This window comes from Rhinichthys klamathensis, unplaced genomic scaffold, assembly GCF_029890125.1.
Source record: "Rhinichthys klamathensis goyatoka isolate OS25496 unplaced genomic scaffold, OSU_Roscu_1.1 h1tg000011l_1, whole genome shotgun sequence".
NCBI classification, from domain to species: Eukaryota; Metazoa; Chordata; class Actinopteri; order Cypriniformes; family Leuciscidae; genus Rhinichthys; species Rhinichthys klamathensis.
In genome coordinates this window covers 4,432,921-4,455,340 of record NW_026606564.1, presented here as the reverse complement: position 1 = coordinate 4,455,340, position 22,420 = coordinate 4,432,921, and the positions used below count along the sequence as shown (strand labels likewise).

Here is a 22,420-nt window from a genome sequence, read left to right as displayed (position 1 = left end):
CCCTAACCATTTCTGTATAAGTGCATATAGTTCATTAAGTAAGTACAATGTAACCACGTCACCTTGAAATAAAGTGTAACCCTATAAGTTACCTTACATTTAAAGTCCCCTGTGGTGAAAATCCAGCTTTTAATGTTGTTTATATGACTGTGTGATGTTTTTAATATGCTTTAAGACAAACCATGTGCAAATACATAAGTCAACACCATTGCTGAGTTTTTTCTCCTTAAAACTGCAGTGAATCAAAGACAGTCTCAAAAACGCGGTTTGAAATGTTTCTGACGTCACACACTACCTTGTAACCAATCAGGTCAAAGTGTGATCGTCAACGAGTGGATCTCTGAGCTGGTGTGAGTGAGTGGAGGCGGAGCTAATTTGCATATTTATAGAACTGCGTACACTACATGAGGCAAGGGTGTAGAGTTACATTCAAGCTATTTTAGAGCATGATGATTTTTTTTTCAAGGAAAAAACGTTTAAATATGTAATTTTGGTGATCAAAGATGAGTTTTAAAGAATAAATTATTGACTACAGGGGGACTTTAAAGACATAAAACTGGGAACAATCAAATGTGCAATACAGTCAAAAAGCCACATCATAATGACTGTAACACTGACAATTTTGTTGCACTCAAAGCTGCAAGTTTTCTACCATAACTGTGTTAAAAACATTCACAGCATTGCAGATATAAATGACAAAACAGACACTTTGAATGTGACTGTACTCATAGAAAATGAAAATTCACACAGTCTCGTGTCTCACTCTGTTTCAAGAAAACCTGTGATTATGATGGGGTTTTCATCTTTAGTGGACTCGAGAGTCTTCATACGTTACACTGTCGTTCCAACGTCCTCCAGACGTGTTTTCATCATCATCTCGCCATACCCTCTTTCTGTCTGTCTCTGCCATCTGGTATAAATGTGGCAGCAGCTTCAGGGTGCTGATCATTTTCATGTTGTCATGGTAGGGCGAGATGTGCGACAGGATGCACTCCACCACCTCCGACTGACTAAGCACTTCGAACATCAAGAAAACCTGTCCTGAGCTGGCTCGCTTTTGAAATCAAACCTCACGTTTTAAAGTTGTGCTTGCACACGCGTTATGAGAGTTCAGCTTCAGCCCTTCACGAAGATTCACGTCATCGCTTTGTTTAGCATCTCTTCTCTCAGTGGGTGATATTCACTCTTGTCAGATTCTGTCAAACAGAGATAATTCAGGTTCTTTTAAAGCATAATCATTCCATTAAGAAAGCCTGTGTTATTGTAAACACTATCCTGGAACAATTTGATTTGGATGATTTGGCTCATTTGGATAAAATTTGTATCACTGTCTACAGTTACACAAATATTAACGGTCCATAAATTTGCAGTGTTGAGTGAGTCAAGGCAATTAGGCTGCAAGTGGGTAATATACACAAAATAAATAATACCGTTTTCTCCATAACAATATATATATATTGTTATGGAGAAAACGGTATTATTTATTTTGTGTATATTACCCACTTGGACAGTATAAGAAGCTTTATTATTTCAACTGCAGCTTAAATATGTTTTATTAAAAAGTGTAAAACAAAATCCTACATTCACCCAGAAAGAATAATTTTAGACAACCAGAGAATTATATGGTAAGACATGGAATCAATTATTAGGTAAAATATGGCATTAAAAAAGACTTCTTTATAAAACATATTACCAACCCCATACTTTTGAACGGTAGAGTACCTTCTATTGTACACAATTTAAACTGGACTTTTTTTTTCTTTTCTTTCTGTTTTTCCCTTTCTTTATTCTTTCTTTGCTTTGTTGGCTCAATAAACAATTAAACTTGTGAAAAAAAATATACAAACAAATCTTGGAGAGATTGGCTCGTTCGGATGAGATTCCTTCGGTTGGGGATGTTGGAACATGAGAATATGTTTATTACACGATCATGTTTGCTTGATGCTTAATTTTTCACCTAATGTTTTCATTACATTGCTTTATATTTATGCATAAACACGAGTTTGAAAGCGCCTGTGTGTTTACCCGCAGAGCAATCCTGGTTTTATTTGACACACATTGAGTATATTAACGTGGGGAACATTTTTCCCCCTTGATTGACATCTTTAGTGCGCATCAGTTTGGCATCAGCTCTGTATTTATGGCTTCACAAGAGAGTGATTACAACACCCGGAGGATGACAAAGTTTCTTCTATCTATGACTCTTTATCACCATGGTTACACCCTGCCATCCCAGACCCCTACGGCTCTATTGCACATCTGTGTTTTCTTCATATAAATTAGTAATCAGACCTTGTGTTTGTTAGAGACGCAGAGGCTGATTAATGCCGGAGAATCAATTTGGCTCGCAACTGTTTTTGCTCTCATAATGAGAACTAGGCCTACAATATAACCTAATGTCCTTTACGGTACAACACTAAGATTGTATTATATATATATAGGCTACTGTATCATACGTTTACATATACCAACATTCATACTGAATTATTGATTTAAGCGTCTGCAGAGCACTAAAACGTTTAGTTTGCCTTTTGTTTATAGATTGTTCCAAAGCATATTTGACCTCAAGTATATTATCTTAAAAGCTCTTTCCAGCATAATGTTGTTAGGAATGAAATGATCTTCACATGTACCTTCAGAATACCACTCTCCTCGAATCACCGCTCTCATAGGACTCATTGCAACAGGCCATTACTGTTCATCATTTCAACAACAAAGAGAGTTCATAAAATGTTATTTTGCTCACACATTAACGTTAGTGTTCTCTAGTTGTGCCTTTTAGTGAATTCAGTACTACATTTTAACACACTACTCTATTACTCTTTCTATTTCTGCTATTTAAAGGTATGGTAAAAGTAGCAAGAGCAGTTTGCTAGGATGCAGTTCTGAATACATTTCAAAGTTAGCATCTCTGGAAGCGTGTTACATGTTAAAACTGATGATGAAACTGTAAATGTGAAAGTTTTTGGCCATTATTTAACATCTAAAAAAGTGGTTGTCAACTAGAGCAACCTAAACATGGCCGCAACTCTGTTCTGATAGGTGATAGGGGTCATGTAAAGCAGAAAAGAAACAATGCTAAATGCTAATAATAAAATGCTAACAATATAATGTAATGCTTAGAGCGGCAAGACGCTGTATAAATCTACTATTGTTGACGTCAAATGCCATGTGACATGTCCAAACAAACTCTGCAGTACTTTCTCATTTGGTAGGCAAAATATGTTAAAGTCTATATTTAGATTAAATGCAATTACTTGAATTTAAGAGCGTTTGTTTTTTACATACTTAAGTACGATTTGTAATTTCACATTTACTTCTATTGTCTTTGAAATATGGTTAAAGTTTCCTGCCGAATGTGATGAGCCTTTATGACAAACTAAAATGTACTTTAATTCCATCTCTATTGAAACTTGAATGCCATGCGTTTAAATATAGGCTATTTGTAAGTTCGCATTTGAAATGATGAAGCTGCAATTTAGAACATTTAAAATACTGTATATTAATTTTAAATGTGATATTAAATAACACACAGCTTATAATCAAATACTTTATGTGCTTTAGTATGTTAGTGTACTTCTCTAAAGTACAACAAAAAATTTAAACATAATTATTTAAAATACTCTTTAAGGTAAAACATTTAATTTAACATTATTATTACAAAGTTAAGTGTGTTAAGAAACAGTCATAAAAGTGTACTCTCTTTAAGTACACTTAAGTGGCCTTTTATTTCAATATTAGATTATCAATAAGTACAGTTTTTTTATATATTCGTTTAAAATTTGAAGTACACTACAAGTGCACATTCAATACAATTAAGCACACTTCTTCTTCACAAGGTTAAGCCCAGTATTCGTCCTATATGTTTGCCTGGTTATTTCTGATGCTGTGTATACAATATTGTAAACAGTCCTATTCATTTATTATCATGTCAATTATTAGTGGGGCCTGTTGCAATTCATGGTAATATTAATCAATTGCAATGTTTTGTTACTTTTATGTGATTACCACCCAGTCTCCAGTATACAACCTTGGTCCTCAAGCAAAACCATCTGAGAACCAACGTAAAATGAAGCCCTAGGCTTCCTTCCAAGCGTTGTGAGGGCATGTTTAGCTCCTTCTCATTGTTTTGTTCAAGCTACAGCTGATCCTTGGGGTTTAGCTGAGGACATGTTGTCAGGTTATGTTTGTTCTGTCTCTTGCAGGCGTGGTTACAGAGGTATGGCTACCTCCACCATACACAACCTAACATGGCCGTCCTGCGATCAGCGCAAACCATGCATTCTGCTATTGCTGCCATGCAGCACAAGTACGGACTAAACATCACAGGGACCCTAAACAAGGATACTGTAGAGTGAGTACTGCTAAGCACACATACATGCTGTAAAGCATCCCCTGTTACACTGAAGCAACACACTATAACAAAACACCCTTTGTGAAAATGAAGTACACTAGCATGAACTTTTAAAAAGAGTACTTATTATTACGGAAATAATATCGTGTATTGTTGAATGTACTGACAAGCACTAAAAAAAAGTAAGCTAAAATATACTTTAAATGTCATTTTAATTGAATCTTGCACTGCATTTAAATGTATTTCTAATTACACATTTGTAATGATGAAGATGCAGTTTAGTACATTTAAACAACTATTTTAACTTTAAATGAATAACACGGTTAAAATTATAATCAAGTATTTTACATGTTACTTCTTTACTAGCTCTTTACAAGGGCATTATATGTTAGTCAACACATCAAGTGTTCTTCTTTAAAGCATGACAAAAGATTATTAAAACTTTTAATTTGACATGATTACAAAGTGACTTTTTAAAAGTTCTTTTTCACAATTGGGATTACAACTTACTAGGCCCATTCTTATGAAACCATGTCATTTTCGGATGATTTAAAAAAAAAAACATATTTTCCAGGTCCAAGTACTAGACCAACTAAAATATGGGTATTTTAATGGCATATTCTCAAACTATTACCTCTAATCCTAAGGTTACAGCCTAAAAAAAGCCAAAAAGGTTATTAACCCTAAAGCGCTATTATTTCAACTCTGTTACAATAAGTCTAGAATTCATGAACAGCTATTTCACCTTGTTACATTCCAAATGTTTCAGGGTTGAATGTTACTGAGTTGAGGGTCAACACAAAAATTGCTAGAAATGGTCTTAACTATATTATAATATCATCACACCATGTGTAAACATAATGATATGTATATAATGAACCTGTAGTGCAAAAACGTGGACTGAAAGAAATACTGAAACCATTTTATTCCAGTAAAAGTTTTCTAATAAATATTCTATGTAACCCAATTAAACTGTAATAGTGATGAATAAGGACATGCAAGTTGGCTGATTTTCCAAAAATTCCATAAAACACTAAGCATTAACTCTATCAAACAATATGACGAAGTCCAGTATCTGTTTTCCATGGTAATTTTTACTCATTTGGGCACAAATGACACAAATGTTTCCTGGAAATGAGCCATCAATTAAAATGTATCACTTTTTCTTTGGACTTGTAACGCGCTGCTTCAGGAAGAAGGAGAAGGATAGCTCACAACTGAAGATATTACGTGCGGAGGCCAGACAGACTCACGGAGGCGATGTGCATCTCAACTCGTGCTTTATTCCACATCGAACTCGTGCAGCATAACTATCTGTCGCACGTCCTTCCGTCCACATCGTTACTTAACAAGCAAAAGTAAAATAATATAAAAGTCGGCATCAAACAGAAATTAGAATTACACACATGGGGTGTTCGAGGCACACGGCATATAGCACATACAATACCAAATAATGTCGACTCTTCAACCGGAGCGCGCAGCTCTTAAAGGGGCCACACCCTACCTTCACTCGTCACAGATTCTTAAAGGGGTCACACCATATTTCCACTCGTTACAAATTTCCCCCGGCCAAAAAAAGGCTGCCCTCAGCCGTACACAGCAAAGGAAGACCTCGACTTAACAACCACTCATACATGACTGATTTGAAAAGTTTACAAGACAAAGGGATAGCTATTGTACAAACAGTACGAGCATACATGTTAGCACAGTGTACATTAGTTCAGTAACACATGAGAAAAGTTTGATCACGACCCAAAAATGAAACACTCAATTTTTTTTCCGATGAGACCCATGAACACACAGGAACAATAACAATTAACACTCTGGAACAACAGTCTAACGCAGTCTGTCATGCTTAATCTAAGTCAAACCTTTTAACATGGTAGGGATTAGTCCACTTATTCACCGTCCAGTCAGATGTAACTCTAGGGACTCTTCTCGGTCTCAGCGCATAACGACTCAGACCCTGATTTGCGGGTTCGCCAGTAACTGCGTCAGATGTCAAGTCATGAGAGTCAGAGACACCCACACCGTCAACAATGTCAGGAGTAAGGTCAAGTGAGTGTCCAGGACAACGTTCCAGCGAATTTTCATCTGAGTGTCGATTCAAAGATTCCTTTGAGTAGTCAATACCAACACTCTGGTCAGCATTACCCGACTCCTCACTGTCTGTTTGATAATCAAAGTCCTCACCCAAAGGTAGTGACATCTCAACATCAGCATAGGAACTTGTTGTGGGCACGGCCGTGTCCCATGAATGAAAAGGCTGCAGATTTACTACATGAAACACGCCAGCATCTTCTCCAGTGTCCACGTTTGAAAGTCTGTAATTGACACTTGAAAGTTTCTTAGAGACGCGAAACGGTCCAGCATAAACTGGGGCTAACTTGGCTGTAAAGTTTGCACCAGCATCAGATTTGGGGTGGGTTTTTACCCTGACCAAGTCATCCACAGCATAGGAAACCATGCGTCGCTTCTTGTCATAATAGCGCTTCTTTTTTGAATGGCTTGCACTTAGAGCAGCTCTGGCATGATCGTGAGCATCCTGCAGGGAATATCTCAAACTCTCAGGATAGGGTACCCCAGGATCATCAACTCCCACAGAATTTGGCTGTGTTATCAAGTCAAGCGGCGTGTCCAACTCACGGCCATATAACAACATTGCCGGCGATTGACCTGTGCTCTCATGGCAGGCAGTTCGAAGAGCAAAACAGAGTTGTGGAAGATATTTATCCCACGAAGTGTGCTTGTCGTCCACGTAAGCACGTATGGCAGTCTTAAGTGTACGGTTTACCCTCTCAGTGGCGTTCGTTTGTGGGTGGTACGCAGTTGTCAGCCGGTGTTCTGTACCAAGGGCCCCAAGCACATGCTCAAAAAGATTGCTCACAAACGGAGTCCCACGATCCGAAATGAGGTAGGCTGGTGCACCATGTCGAGCAAATATCTCACTCAAAAACTTACTCGCTGCCACTTGAGCTGTCGCTGACCGCACTGCACACACTTCCACCCATTTTGAAAAGTAATCAACGAAGACGATCAGATGTTCATTGCCACTCTGAGTACGTGGAAGCGGACCCACAAAATCCACTCCTGTGTATTCCCAGGGTTTCATTGGCCTGATCGGAACCATCAGCCCTGCTGGTTTTCTTTGGCTCGTCTTCGTCAACTGGCACACAGGACAAGAAATAACGTATCTTTTCACATCTGTCCCCATTTTGGGCCAAAAGAACCTTTGTTTCAGCCTGGCCAGCGTTTTTGTCACCCCCAGGTGTCCAGCTGTAGGATGGTCATGATAATACCGGAGTACAGTGGATCGAATTACTGTAGGGACATATAACTTAAGCTGCTTCATTGGGTGGAGACTGCAGGTTATCTTAGGGTCCTTGAAATAGAGCAGACCATCATGAATGACATGTTCTTCGTCTGTACCGCCCCCTTCAAGGTTTCGAAGAAGATTGCCAACCACTGGGTCACCTTTTTGTAACTGCGTCAACTGCTCTCTGTCAGTTATCGGGACCGAGGAGAGACTGCGCAGATCCAACCCAGCGATGACCGCATGCGGAGGAAGAATGTCAATAGGGCCCTCACAATGCGGCAGTGGGTTGCGTGATAGAGCGTCTGGAACTTTATTCTGAACCCCTGGCCTGTGGACGATGTTAAAATCAAAATCTTGTAGGCGCAAGGACCATCTCGCCAGTCGTCCAGAGGGGTTGGGACGGTTCATTAGCCACCTCAGGCTGTTGTGGTCAGTATAAATGGTTACACGAAGGCCCTCGATGTAAGGTCTGAAATGTTCCAGAGCCCAAATCACTCCCAAACACTCCTTCTCAGGTGTTGAGTACGGTCTTTCCGCTTTGTGCAACGTCCTGCTCGCGAAAGCTACCACCACATCTCGCCCCAAGTCATCCTTCTGCATCAAGGCCGCACCAAGGCCCAAGTCACAAGCGTCAGTGTGGATGGAGAATGGGCGTGTGAAATCCGGAAGGCACAGAATGGGTTCAGACGTAAGGCAGTTTTTCAAGTAATCCATCGAAGCCTGACAACTGTCGTCCCAGTTGAATGGAGTTTCCTTTCTTGTGAGTTTAAAAAGTGACTCAGCTTTTTGAGCATAATTTGGAATGAATCGCCTGTAATAGCTTGTGAGGCCGAGAAATCCTCTCACTTGTTTCACGTCCGTCGGCGTTCTGAACTCTGCGACCGCATCCACTTTTCTCGGATCAGGAGAAATACCATCCGGAGTGACCCTGTATCCTAGGAAGATGAGCTCACTCAAGCAGAACTGACACTTATTTAGCTTGAGAGTAAGACCAGCTGACTCAAGTCTAGAAAGGACTTCCCGGAGGTCTTCCAAGTGTTGTTCAAAGGTTGGGGATACGACAACAATATCATCCAAGTACACTGCACAGCACTTGTATACCAATCCAGCAAGGACATTGTTCATTACTCTCTGAAACGTGGCTGGGGCGTTACTAAGCCCAAAAGGAAGGACTTTGAATTGAAAAAGGCCACAGTGTGATGCGAATGCTGTCTTTGGCCTTGACTGTTCCTCTACCGACACCTGCCAGTACCCTCGAGCCAAATCAAAAGTAGTAAGAAATTTTCCACGAGCCAGGAAATCCAATGATTCGTCGACTCTGGGCAGTGGGTACGAATCCTTAAGTGTCAGGTGATTAAGGCCTCTATAGTCTACGCAAAACCTGTGGTCTCCACATGGCTTCTTGACAATTACCACAGGCGCAGCCCATGGGCTTGAAGATGGTTCGATGATGTTTTCTTCCAGCATCATCTGAATCTGATCTTCAATGATTTGCTTTTTAGCCGGTGAGCTCCAGTATGGCGGGAGGTGAACTGGTTTTGCATCACCCGTGTTGATTTCGTGCTCCCCCAATGAAGTGTGCCCCAAGTGTCCATCAAACAGGCTCCAAAAGTCTTTAAGAAGGTCCAACAATTTCCCTTTTTCTTCCCTTTTCAGACAAGCTCTCTCAACTTTCTCATCCAAAGCAGACTGGCAGACATTTAAGAACATTAAGCTCCCAAGCTCAGGTTCATCCAACCACTCACTCAAAACCTCCTGGGGTGTAGATTCCCCCAGGGTCACCGTCCTTGATGGGATGTGAATGCTGACTGACGCTCGCAGCATAAAATCCATCCCTAAGATGATTGGAGAGGATAGATCAGGGATAATGACAAACCGATGGTAGAACTTTTTTCCTTGGAGGCCAATGTTCAACCACACAACACCAGTCGGAGTGCAAGAAGCACCGTTGGCGAGCTGAATCGGGGGAAAAGTCCAAGGCTGAACCTTCAGAGAATGTCGCAAGTCATCAGAAATCATATTTGTACGAACAGCTGACAGTGAGGCACCGGTGTCCAGTGCTGCGTCTATGGCTTTATGACAGAAATTGACCTTGATCATAAACGGTGTATTCCAAAATGAAGGAGAAGTATGGTCCTCCACATGACCGAGGACAAGCGGCTCAGGTGGGGACATAAGACAAGGGTGAGGCGCATTTATCTTCTGGAGGGAGGATTGCCTCGGTGAAATGTCCTCCCCCCTTTGAAGTTTACCTTCTGCCGAACAGAATTGTGCTTTTGCTCCTCCCTGTCTTCGTATGTCCTAGCTTGAGTATCCTCCTCAGCGTTCTGTGGCTCAGTCGAGCCTGGACTTGTCACTTTATCAGTGGCTGGGAAAGACACAGTCTGTTGTGCAAAGTTACAGTTCGGACAGTTTCTTGAAGTGAAACCAGGCGCAGAACATCTGAAACAATAAGTCTCTTGCTTATTTTTGCTTTTCTGCAATACTGGAACATTTCGGCTGCCAGGGCCGAGAGCGGAGTGCAGCTCGTGTGCACACATTACGAGGTCTATGACTGAAGTAATTTGTGCGCCGTACAGAGCAACTCTGTAGCGCTCAAGTGCATGCTTGCAGATAAGATCAATCTGCTCCTGTTCTGGTGGAGGAGACTTTAGTTTCTTGAATTCAGACAACAAGTGTGCTACAAACGTAGGGAATGGTTCTCCTTGAGCTTGTACACAGTCAAGAATACCTCTCCAGACACGCTCTTGGTTATCCGCTGGAAGAAACACAGTCTTGAACAGGGTGCAGAACTGTGTCCAAGATGTTACATGTGCACTCAACACTGTAAACCACTTCCTGGGTTCTTTAGCTAAGAAACGTGGTAGTTCGAGCAAAATTTGAGCATCGCTGAGACCCAAAGAATTTCTGTAGGCATCCACGAGAGGAAGCCAGTCATCAGCTTGAATTTTCTCATCATTTCCAAACACTGGGGGCTCCAGTCTCGATTGATGCAAGACGGAGGCCAAAGTTCTGGTTGCATTATTCAAATCATAAGAGCTTTGAGCCAGGCCAAACGCATTTTCGGTTCTGGCGTTCATTTCTACTCCAAAGGACCGAGGCCCCTGTGTGTGACCAGCTGGTGCTTGAGCATGTGGAGTAGACGAAGCAACAGGCCTGACTTGTGAAGGCAACTGGTATGAAGCAGGTACATGCAAGTTTTCTGTGCAACGGTCAATAATACCTCTTTGCAAATCAAGAGACTCACTCAGGCACCTCCGCAGCATTTCCACTTCCTCCTTCAATGACTCAACTTGCGTCTCCAGGCGCTCCCCTGACCCAGGCACTGCCACTGGCGCTCTCCGTCTGGCAGGAAACTCAAAGCATGCAGATAGGTCAAATAAATCAGTCTCGTCATCAACACGTCTGGCCATTATATCAAAATCAGTTTGTCAATATGAAACTCCAAACAATGAATTAGTAAAATATCATTCAACAAACAATTCCAACATGCATTAATTTCCTGTACGTGAGTAACAAAGCAAAGCAAAGGTAATAAACAATTTGATACCCTTTTCAAAAGAAGAAAGAGAAAAACCTTTTTAAACAACCATATGCTTCATTTGTACTTTTTTTTTTTTTTTTTTTTTTTTAGTTCCTTCGATGAGTAACGTGTGAGCGTCGAGTAGTTATTACCCACAGACAACTCACAGCAGAGGTTCAGGGAAAAATCCAGTGCAAAAAAAAAATCTCAAGTTCAATTCAACCAGTTCAAAATTCAGTTCCAGCAGATGAACACAAAAGAACGTAGCAACCAGGCCTGAATCCCCGAAACAGTCAAAGTTCACAAACGGACTAATTTCCGATTACCTCAACGAACAATCCAACGTGCACACTCCAAATTCACAAAGATTGCGTCCATGACGCCTTAAATCCACTGGAATGTAAAGAAATATCCTCTGCGTCAGCAACACAAAATGTCTGCCCCAGCTTCGTCGAGCGACTCGGGCCTTACACGCATACGCAGTGAAATTGTCCTCGTGTAAACTCACACATGACCGGCTGGATGTTCACAGCATTCTCGGAGTCTTCCGTCACAAACCGGCTCGTCGTCCGTGTCCTCGCATTAAATCCAAGGCCAGAGATAAAATGTTCGGGCGCCACTTGTAACGCGCTGCTTCAGGAAGAAGGAGAAGGATAGCTCACAACTGAAGATATTACGTGCGGAGGCCAGACAGACTCACGGAGGCGATGTGCATCTCAACTCGTGCTTTATTCCACATCGAACTCGTGCAGCATAACTATCTGTCGCACGTCCTTCCGTCCACATCGTTACTTAACAAGCAAAAGTAAAATAATATAAAAGTCGGCATCAAACAGAAATTAGAATTACACACATGGGGTGTTCGAGGCACACGGCATATAGCACATACAATACCAAATAATGTCGAACCTTCAACCGGAGCGCGCAGCTCTTAAAGGGGCCACACCCTACCTTCACTCGTCACAGATTCTTAAAGGGGTCACACCATATTTACACTCGTTACAGACTGAAAGTTTCAACCCTGGTCTCTGATGTTTAGCTTGGACACCCCATGCCATTTTCCAATCTAACATATCTTGAGTACATTTTCTACTGCTTGTGTAAGTGATTTGAGGAGACAAGCACAGTGTTATAGAGCACAACACTCTCTGTTTGACCTTGTAAATATGTGAAGCCTTTAAACAGTTATTTTTATTCGCTGTTATGGTTTATTGATAATTAAGATCAGGCCTTGTTTTTCACATTCAGTGATATAAACAAATATATCATCTTTTATCTAAACGTCCTGTGTAGTATTTTTGCAAATGCTAATTAACGTTAGCTGTTATTGTGAAATTTCATCTCTTATGTAACGTGCAGTAAAAAACAGACAACAGCGGGTTTCAAGAGCATTTCATGAAGCTACAGATAGTGTGATTTTGATGACTATAAATTGGTGCTGAATGTCTCTGACATTGTTACTTTCTCTTTTTTTTTTATGTCTAGTCTTAGTTTTCATTGTCATTGTTTGGTTTATTCCTAATCACTCATCTGTTGTCATAGTTTCCAATTAAGTACTCATCTGTTCCCAGTTCCTTTGATTGGTCTCCCTGTGTATTTTAGCCCTTAGTTCCTTTTGTTCAGTGTTCAGTCTCGTTAAAAATCAGTGTGGTTGTACTAAACTTGTTCCTGTGATCTCCTGCGTGTTCTTTGTTACATTTTTGGATTTATTAAAGACTGTTTTTGTTGTCTTTGTGCGCTCATTACAGCCACAATGTGACAGAAGACCGAACAAGAAATAGATCTTCCTGCGGTCAGATTGCTCTGCTTAGGGCAGAAAAAATAACAACCTTGAGGACCACACGAGTGGTCCTGGCGTGCCTTTTTTTAGACCTGGCGTGCCTTACCACCTTCCCTGACCGCTCCCTGTGTGTGTTTTTCCTGACCAGCTTAAATGAGCGGTGTAAGGCAGGCCTAATGGTTCTCGAGGGAAATTGACTGCATTTGTGGAGTGGGTGCTGGCTAACAACAACTCTCCTATGACCATCGGCCTCATGGATGAGGAGAACGCCAGCCACACTCCTGACCCAGAGACCCAGCTGCCAGCCACCAACAACACCCAACATACTGTTTATGCCTGAGTCCACCTCAGACACAGAGCCCTATCCCTCCATGGATAGAGCGCCAGAGCCGACACCTGAGCCATACTTCGCCCCGGAGCCTGAGCCCAATAGTATGTCTGACCAGGTGACATCGTCAGTATCAGTGGGTGTCATCGAGGAGTTCGAGGGAATGGAATAGAGCCCTGCCTATACTCCTGTTGCTGAGGGTGAGCTTTGCAAGGTTTCTGTGTTATTGTTTGAAGAAGAGGGATTTCTCCTGGGTCTCCTATCCCCGCCGGTCCCACTAAGCTCCAAATCTCCTGCATCTCCATTGGTCCCACCCAGCTCCAAATCTCCTGCATCTCCATTGGTCCCACCCAGCTCCAAATCTCCTGCATCTCCATTGGTCCCACCCAGCTCCAAGTTTCTTTCGTCGATGATGGTCCCACCTAGCCTCCCTCTCCCTCCTCCTCTACCTATGCCAACCAGTCCTTCTTCCCCGCTTCCTCTGGCTCCCTTCAGTTTCTCTGCATCTCCTCTGTTTACTCTGCTGTGCGGATCCAGGTCGGCAGCTTCGCCTTGGCACGTGGATCCCCTGTTTTGGCTCGGGCTGCTAAGTCCATCACTCCACCTTGGCCCGTCAACCAGCCGGCTCCACCTTGGGTCCAACCACCCCCACCCCACCCCCAACGGCTCCACCTGGAACCATCGTCCTTACGGCTTCACCGGGCTTCCTTGTCCCTCCGGCTTGGCCTTGGTCAGTTGTCACTCTGCCTGCGCCATAGAATTCCGGCCCTTCGGCTACACCTCGTCCCTCCACCCCTTCCGCTCTGTCTGGCTCCGCTTTCCCTCTGGCTCAGCCTTGGTCCTCAGTCACACCAGCTCCACCTCAGTCCTCTGGCACCCTGTCTTCTCCTCGGCTATGTCTGGCTCTCCAAATCTCCTGGCTCCACCACTGGTGGTTGGACCGCTGACTTCACCCTGGCTCCTGCCACCATCGGTTCCACTTGTCCTCCTTGCAGTGCTCTGGGTTCCCACCTGGCTCCTCCTGCAATCATCTCCTCCCTGGCTCCTCCTTTGTCCTGGGTTGTCCCGTCTGCAAGTTTTGCGTCCTCCTCCTAAGCCCCCGCCCATTCTCCTCTTGTTTTGTAGTTTGCACGAGGACATACCTTCCCACGGAGGGGAGGGGTAATGTCACATCCTTGTCTTGTTTTGTTCTGTCTAGTCTTAGTTTTCATTGTCATTGTTTGGTGTAGTGCTAATCACTCATTTGTTGTGGGTTTCTAATTAAGTACTCACTTGTTCCCAGTTCCTTTGTGTATTTAAGCCATTTGTTTTTTATGTTAGTGTGGTTGTGCTAAACTTTATTCCTGTCATCTCCTGCATGTTTCTTGTTAAATTTTTGGATTTATTAAAGATCTCCTTCGTCTTCGTGCGAACACAATGTGACAGACATTTTTATGTGTGTTAAATATTTTTATGCATCTCCAGCACATCTCCATCTCCAGTGTATATATATATATATACATACACACACACACACACACACACACACATAGAGAGTAAACACAAGAACACTGATTCATTTTAAAATTCTGATGAATGAACACAGAACTGGCTATTTTTAATTCCATTAACTCTTTTATAGTTATGCTTTGACTTTTGCTAACCTAGTGTTTTTTTTTGTTTGTTTGTTTGTTGGATGAAGGGCAGAAATAACCTCACTCCTCTTCTCTTCTCCTCTAGCTGGATGAAGAAACCCAGATGTGGGGTGCCAGACCAGCTTGAGGGCGTATCTGGATCCCGCAGGAAGAAGCGTTATGCACTAACTGGACAGAAGTGGCAACGCACACACATCACATACAGGTTAGAGAGAGACATGATGTCTCTGTTAGTGCGAATGCTCTAACAATTTGATCTATAAATATAGCACAGACAAGATCTAAATGTATAACAGCACTCTAAATAAGTTGTTTTAAATGTATAGTATACCCATTTTACATGATTATTTTTATGATATTTATTTTCCATAAGGATATTAAGGAAATTAAGGGATAGTTCACACAAAAATGTTAATTCTGTAAGTATTTAATCACCTTTATGTTGGTCCAAGTGCATATGATGTTCTGCTGGCACTTTACAATAAAGCCCTGTTAGTTAATGCATTAAACTAACAAACATTAAATAGGAAAGAGCAATACATTTGTTACAGTTTTTATGAATCTTTGTTAACATTAGTTGAAGAAAATCCATGTTAGCTAACGTCCATTAAATAATATTAATGTAAATCAATCAAGCATATATTTATTTTCCATAATGATATTAATGAAAACAAATGTTATAATTGGAATTTCAATGCATATGCCATGCATATTTTTATGTTACAATTATTATTCAATTTACATGGACAGTCTTGGATATGTTTTAACATATCGTCTCTGTTGAGCCGAAACATTGCATGTCCAACTGGTACTTTTCAGGAAAGGGAAAAAACACTGTATATTTTTATATATAATTAAACACTGTCGGTGCATTTGAAATCACATACTGTCTTAGTAGTTACCATGAATTCAAATTTACTGTATTACCGTAAAATTTACCGTAATAGTATGTTCTTTAGTATGAATGTGTGTAGTATGAATGTCATCCAAACTTACTATATCCGCTATGTTGTTACTGTCACGTGACATTCCAGCGACAGCTGTGTCGCTTCAAAGCCATTCATAAATCCTCTCCCGTGGCCTCAAGGGATAGTAAAGTGTCCATCGAATGCACACTCCATATATCTCGGCAGAAGTAGTAGGTCATCTGCTCTGTTGGCGTACTTCACATATTATATAGTAGGGAAGTATTCACAGTGGTGTAAAGTATTTGAGTTATTGTAATTAGTTACTGTACTTGAAATCACATACTGTCTGAGTAGTTACCATGAATTCAAATTTACCGGATTGCCGTAAAATTTACCGTAAAAGTATGTTCTATAGTATGAATGTGTGTAGTATGAATGTAATCCAAACTTACTATATCCGCTATGTTGTTACTGGCATTGAAGGTACTAAATCTTATGCGTTTTGCCCTTACTCACCCAAACTTGTCATCAAGGCTACTTTATGTGAACGCGAGTGCATTAGCAGGTAGTTGTCAATTGGCCAAAATTGTTTCCTCAGGAATCACTTAAAATAAGTGGACTGTAACTTTAAGTAAAGTTAAGGCTAAAAGGTTTGGTTACTATTATTTGAGATGAGGAACAGTTTACTGAACCTTGATCAACTAACACCTAATAGTTTGGAACAGCAGACGTCCCTCAAATCGTCCCGTCTCTGCCATCCTACAGTGGATCCTGCACTGCAATGAAGACACAGCCAAGCATATAATAACCTCCAGCATTCACTCTTTAACCTTCAAGAAACATATTTGAATTCCCTGAAGATTACCTTCTAAAGGGCTCGGAGGAAATAGAGTGTTCTCTCACCTCAATTTAGACTTTCCCGGTTACAGCGGGCGATAACGGAAATGATTTATTCAAATCCTGCTTTTTTTAATTGATGGGCCACCTATGCAAATGGAATGTAAATGAAGACAGGCTTGGCAGTGAGTGACTGGCCTCTATAGAGAAAAGTCAGCTGAGACTTTCAGGGCCTCTCAGTCTGTTAGAGGAAGATAAAGACTTCAATGTGGGGAATTCAGCAAAGATGCCAGTCTAAGGGCAGTCGGTGGAATTCACTTTGGAAATGAAAATGCTCTCTCTTTTCTGTGATATTAACTAATCATAATGGTGAAGGGAATTTTACTATGATATTTGATAGTGGTGGATTTCGATCAGTGGGAAGGTTTTGATGTTAATATCTGATTAAACGGAAGAAAAAAAAAATTCTCTAGCCTCTATAGCATCTTCGGTTGCTAGAGGCCAGGGGAGTGAGGTTTACTTGCACAGCTCTTACTAGCTGGCCTCCGTTACACACGATTTGAACGCTAACAAGGACGCTAAAGACCGAATCCTCTAGCGTCAGTCGCTAGTGCATCTCTTTAGGCCAGAGTTTTACACGCACAGCTCTTACTAGCGGGCCTCCGTCACAGCTTTAGGGATTTTTTAATGTTTACTCAACTGGAAAAATTAGTCACATCAGCTTAAATTTGGTCTGTGCTTTCAGCGAACATAACATAAGCTTTATTCAAAAGTAATCATGATGTATACTTGTGGAAGCATTTGAAGCTAAACTAAATTTTAATATTGAATGGAAGCTTGTTTCCACCAGGAAATTTAAAAAATGTAATTGTGTGTTTATTTCTCACAATGTAGGGCTTTTTTTCTTAGAATTGAAAGTTTATTTCTCACAATTGCAAATATATATTTCACAATTCTGTCTTTATTTCTTGCAATTATGAGTTAATAGCTCGCACAAAAAAAGAAAAAAAGTCTTGCAATTGCGAGAAAAAAGTCAAAATTATGATATAAAATGTCACAATTACCTTTTTTATTTTTTATTCCATAGTCGAAACAAGCTTCCATAATATCGCATTACTGATGCAAAATGCTATTTTTGTAGACTTTACACTAAACAACTTAAATTTGTTGTTTGTTGAAACTCATGTATCAGTTAATTTATGTCAATTTATGTAACTTTTAAAAGTTTGTCTGACAGAATGGAAGTTGAAAGTTTTACAGTGTAGAACATGTAAACAATTTTAAATCACAAGTAAAAATATATTTTAGATCCTTTTAGAAATTAAAGGGGATAGTTCAGATCATTTAATCACCCTCATGCTGTTCCAAAATTAGTCTTAATGTTTGCTAGAGAGTTCAACTCCACTGCTAAATAATGATTTTTTTTCTGTTTTTCTTTTCTAGCATTAAAAATGTGACTCCCAAAGTGGGAGCACGAGAAACACATGAGGCCATTCGCCGGGCGTTCGACGTATGGCAAGGCGTCACGCCGCTACGCTTTGAGGCTGTGCCCTACAGCGCTCTGGAGAGCGGCAAACGCGATGTCGACATCACCATCATCTTTGCCTCTGGTTTCCATGGTGACAGCTCTCCTTTTGATGGAGAAGGAGGCTTCCTGGCACATGCTTATTTCCCAGGGCCGGGCATAGGGGGCGACACACACTTTGACTCAGATGAACCCTGGACGCTGGGCAACCCAAACCATGATGGTGAGAGAACGGCAGGTTAGGCCACATTTTCAATTTCAACAATTAACAAACAATAAAGTTGCCATTTCAGCAGGAATGCAAATGTGACAGAGCAGCTAAATCTTTAATGGCATCTGGAGACTTTTACAAGTACCACTGACAAATAAATGACTTTATGAAGTGTAATAGCTAAAACCAACAACAATTCTGCAAAACAAGACTCACTTAAAGTAATTAGTGCTATAATTTACAGGCTGAAATTAGTGTTTTAATGAACTTTTGTAGCTTTTTACACATGAGGGTGGAGAATTCACTAAACTGCTGCACCACCTGTTCATAGTATCTCAGCGGGGAATTTTCTAACCAGCTTAAGCAGCAACTAAATGTACTGAAGCCATTAGTAAAGTATGTAATTTGCTAACACCAATAAAGTTCTAAGTGTTAACATTAGTTGATGCATAGTAGCATATGTATCATGAATATTACTTTTACAGCCATATTTATGATCATTGGCAGGGCAAAGTAATAGCAGTGGATTCTGTACAAATTTTGTTTTACAGACCCCAAGTTAGCACAGACGCTACCAAATCTAACATTCACATAAACACTGTTTCTGAACTTGATGAAATGCCTACTTTGTAGTCTTTCAGGAATGAACACATCACAATATTAATCATTTAAATAATTCCTGCCCAAGGCATTTGCAAAAAGGGGCAATGCCTGGTTGAGTTGCATTAGAAGTGTGTTCAAACTTGCGGTTATGGTAAGTGGCGGGACATTTCGGAAACAGGCTTGAAGCAGTTGACTTAGCACAACACACTGGTCCACAACTGACTGATTAGAGTACATGTATTTACCGGAAGAAGTGGTTTCATAGAGACTGGAACTAAACAGAGCGTCACTAACAGACTGTGAAGAGAGTTGCTGCAACAATGTCAAATATGTGAAAAATAAGGTTTTTTTTCTTCTGAACATTCAAGCATGAAACCCTATCCTAGTAGACACCAAAGACAAAATCAAGACATTACAAAAGGGCATAATAGGTCCCCTTTATAATGATTGTTTTCTATTTTTAACATATTTTAAAAAGTAACATTTTTCCTGTGATGCAAAGCATCTCGGGTTACGAATGTAACCATGGTTCCCTGAGAAGGGGAACGAGACACTGGGTCCTAGGATGCCAATGGGGAATGCCTCTGGCATGACCGGTGTCAAAGAACGACAATAATATTGGCCGGCGACAGCCTATAACCTTCTCAGGGAGCCATGGTTACATTTGTAACCCGTGTCATTCCCTTTTGAATGGGAACTCGCACTGCATCCTAGGCACTAATGGGAAACGAATGCCCAGGAATGCTGAAGGAATGTGACGTATGACTGACATTAGTCAGTGAATTCTACGCAATGGATCCGGAGTCACCGTAGCAGTGCTCACCAGTGGTCGTTGTGACTCAATTCCCTAGGGCCAGACACCCTGGCTACATAGAGCTTAGCTCAGGGCCTGTGCCCGGTTGCATAAAGCACCTTAAGTTTTTCCCTTAAGTATGATACTTAAGGGGCGATTTACCCTTACCTAAGAGAACAACTTAAGGGTGTTTCATATAATCTCTTAAACGGTTCTCTTAGGTAAGGGAAACATTTAAGTGTTTCACGACAGCGATCCTGGATTCACGTTATAAAAGTCTGTTGTTGCCATAGATACGCAAAACACTAACATGTCGGAATATCACGTGTCAGTCCAGTGACGCTATCACGCAACACCGCGTTAGCTCCGAACGTGACGGCAGTTTGTGTTGTTCACCGTCTCATGCTTTGGCATTTGTTTAGGTATTGTGAATGCACTTCTGGCTCTGTGTCTCGAAATACAGCTGAGTATATTTCCATAGCATACCTGTTTTCTTCTGTCATGATTCCTTTTAAAACACAGAATCAGCTCGTTCTCCTGTGAATTTTTTGTCGGCCACACACTCTCCGTGCGCGCACTGACTTAACGTTGTGATAGTTTACATGCGAGTCGCATGTAATGACAGACAGACAGCCGTCTAGTTTGATAGCGATGTCAAATATTGCGCGTCGATCAAATCGGTATTCTTGCAACAATTTTTCATGGCTAAATTGGTCCAAAGGGTTCTCCCTATTCCCTATGATCTTCAGCTGGTTTCATAAATTCAGCCATGTCGTCTTATTTTTGTCCGCGTTACTCTTAAGGTTACGATTTCCAAACCTTAAGTTATACTTAGGGAAATTACCGTTAAGGGGTTTTATGCAACACTTAACGATTACTTAAGTGAAAAAACAGCATTTAAGGGAAATTCTAAGTGTTTATGACGTTTCACTTAAAAAAAAACGTTAAGTAACACTTAAGGGTATTTTTCTGCAACACCCTTAGGTTTAAGGGAAACATAAGGGCCACTTTAAGGGAAAATTACACTTAAGGTGCTTTATGCAACCGGGCACTGGTATTCAAAGAATACCTTAAACTGAATATGGCCAAGGATATAAATATATCCAGCCAGTCGCCACAGCGGACACACCCCTGACGAGTGGAGGTCTCACGAGGGGAAACCTAGCAACACTCAGGGGAGCTCTCAGAGCGGAGGCCTCAGCAAGATGACTCTCTAAAGCGAGAGAAGGCCTAGCTACGGTCTACGCAAAGGATTGCTTACAAGGAGGCTAAAAGGAGCCTAAAATATATGAAAACTGCTATCCAGGCGGAGCTCTGGGGGCGGAGGCCTCAGCAAGACTACTCTCTAAAGTGAGAGGAAGTTAACTCTAAAGTTAACCAGGGAGGATCCAAAAAGAGCCTATAACCAAATTATCCATGAAGATAGGTTTCAGATAACAACCATCTATAGTGGGAAAACCTAACTACGCTCTGCGCTAAAACACCACCTCACCAAGGAGGCTCATAGAGTGCCACACAACTTGGAGCGGTTATCTAATGCGGAGCTCTGGGGAGCGGAGGTCTCAGCATGACGACTCTCTAAAGCGAGAGGAGACCTAGCAACGCCAACCAGTTAACCAGGGAGGCTCAAAAGAGCCTACAGCCCAGTCTACTGCCTCCAAGGAGCACTCAGAGCAGAGGCTTCAGCATAATGACCCTCTACAGCGAGAGGAAGCCTAGCTATGCTCTACACTAAAAGACCAGCCAAGGAGGCTCACAGAGAGCCTTACAACTCAATACTGCTATCCAAGCGGAGCTCTGGGGAGCGAAGGTCTCAGCAGGATGACTCTCTGGAGCGAGAGGAGGCCTAACAAAACTCCACCTTATAGACAGTTCCACCAAGGAGGCTCACAGAGAGCCATACCACTCAATGTCACTGTCTATAACGGAATTATGCTGAAGTCAGAACGAGCTCATTACAGGGAGCGGAGGACCTTGCCCATAACAGGGACGGTTCTATTCCATGCTCATCCTAAATGACCAATGGGAGCTACCAGCTAAGGCTAGCTACAACCATTGTAAAACCTGTAAAATTATTTGGTCTCTAGCACTCTGAGGTGGCGTACAACAGGAGGGGTTCGCCCAAGGCAAACAGAGACCAGAAGAGCTCCCAGCAATCCTTGATCACAGATCACAAGAAGTATCCTCAACTGAGACACCAGCAACAAACCTAGCTCTAGGGAGTTGGGAATCCTACTATTGAAAACTACCATGAAAACAGTGCCATCAAGGGGAGCCAGCTGAGTGCTAGCTGTGACCACTCGGAAACGATTCTCTGGACTGAGTATGATGACATCATTGACACTTTTTATAATCGTCCTTGTTGACTCATGTAAAAGGTAATAATCACAATGCTATGTTGTAGGCTGTTATGTCTGTTCTGCTGAAACGATGAAGTAAATATGCTGTTTTAAATGTGTGCAGGTGTTATAGGTGTTAAGCTATATATTAGTTGCCCCCTCATTTTAAGAAGGGACCCCCCAAAAATTAAATTTCTGGCTACGCCCCTGCTTCGTAGGATCTCAAAAACTCCAAACACTCCCGAAGGTGCCTTATGACAAAGAAGGGT

The 22,420-nt window shown here is 41.5% G+C and overlaps 1 protein-coding gene across 2 annotated transcripts in view; it reads left to right on the top strand.

Moving 5' to 3' along the window:
* Nucleotides 1-22,420, top strand: part of mmp16b (matrix metallopeptidase 16b (membrane-inserted)) — a 39,927-nt gene that overhangs the window by 7,881 nt on the left and 9,626 nt on the right. Inside the window, exons 2-4 of one of the 2 annotated variants that reach the window (XM_056264531.1) lie at nt 4,206-4,354; nt 15,021-15,140; nt 18,124-18,428. In XM_056264531.1, coding sequence (XP_056120506.1) covers nt 4,206-4,354; nt 15,021-15,140; nt 18,124-18,428 — 574 coding nt within the window. Of the gene's footprint in view, nt 1-4,205; nt 4,355-15,020; nt 15,141-18,123; nt 18,444-22,420 lie in introns of both variants that reach the window. The other variant, XM_056264524.1, reaches the window with a different exon arrangement.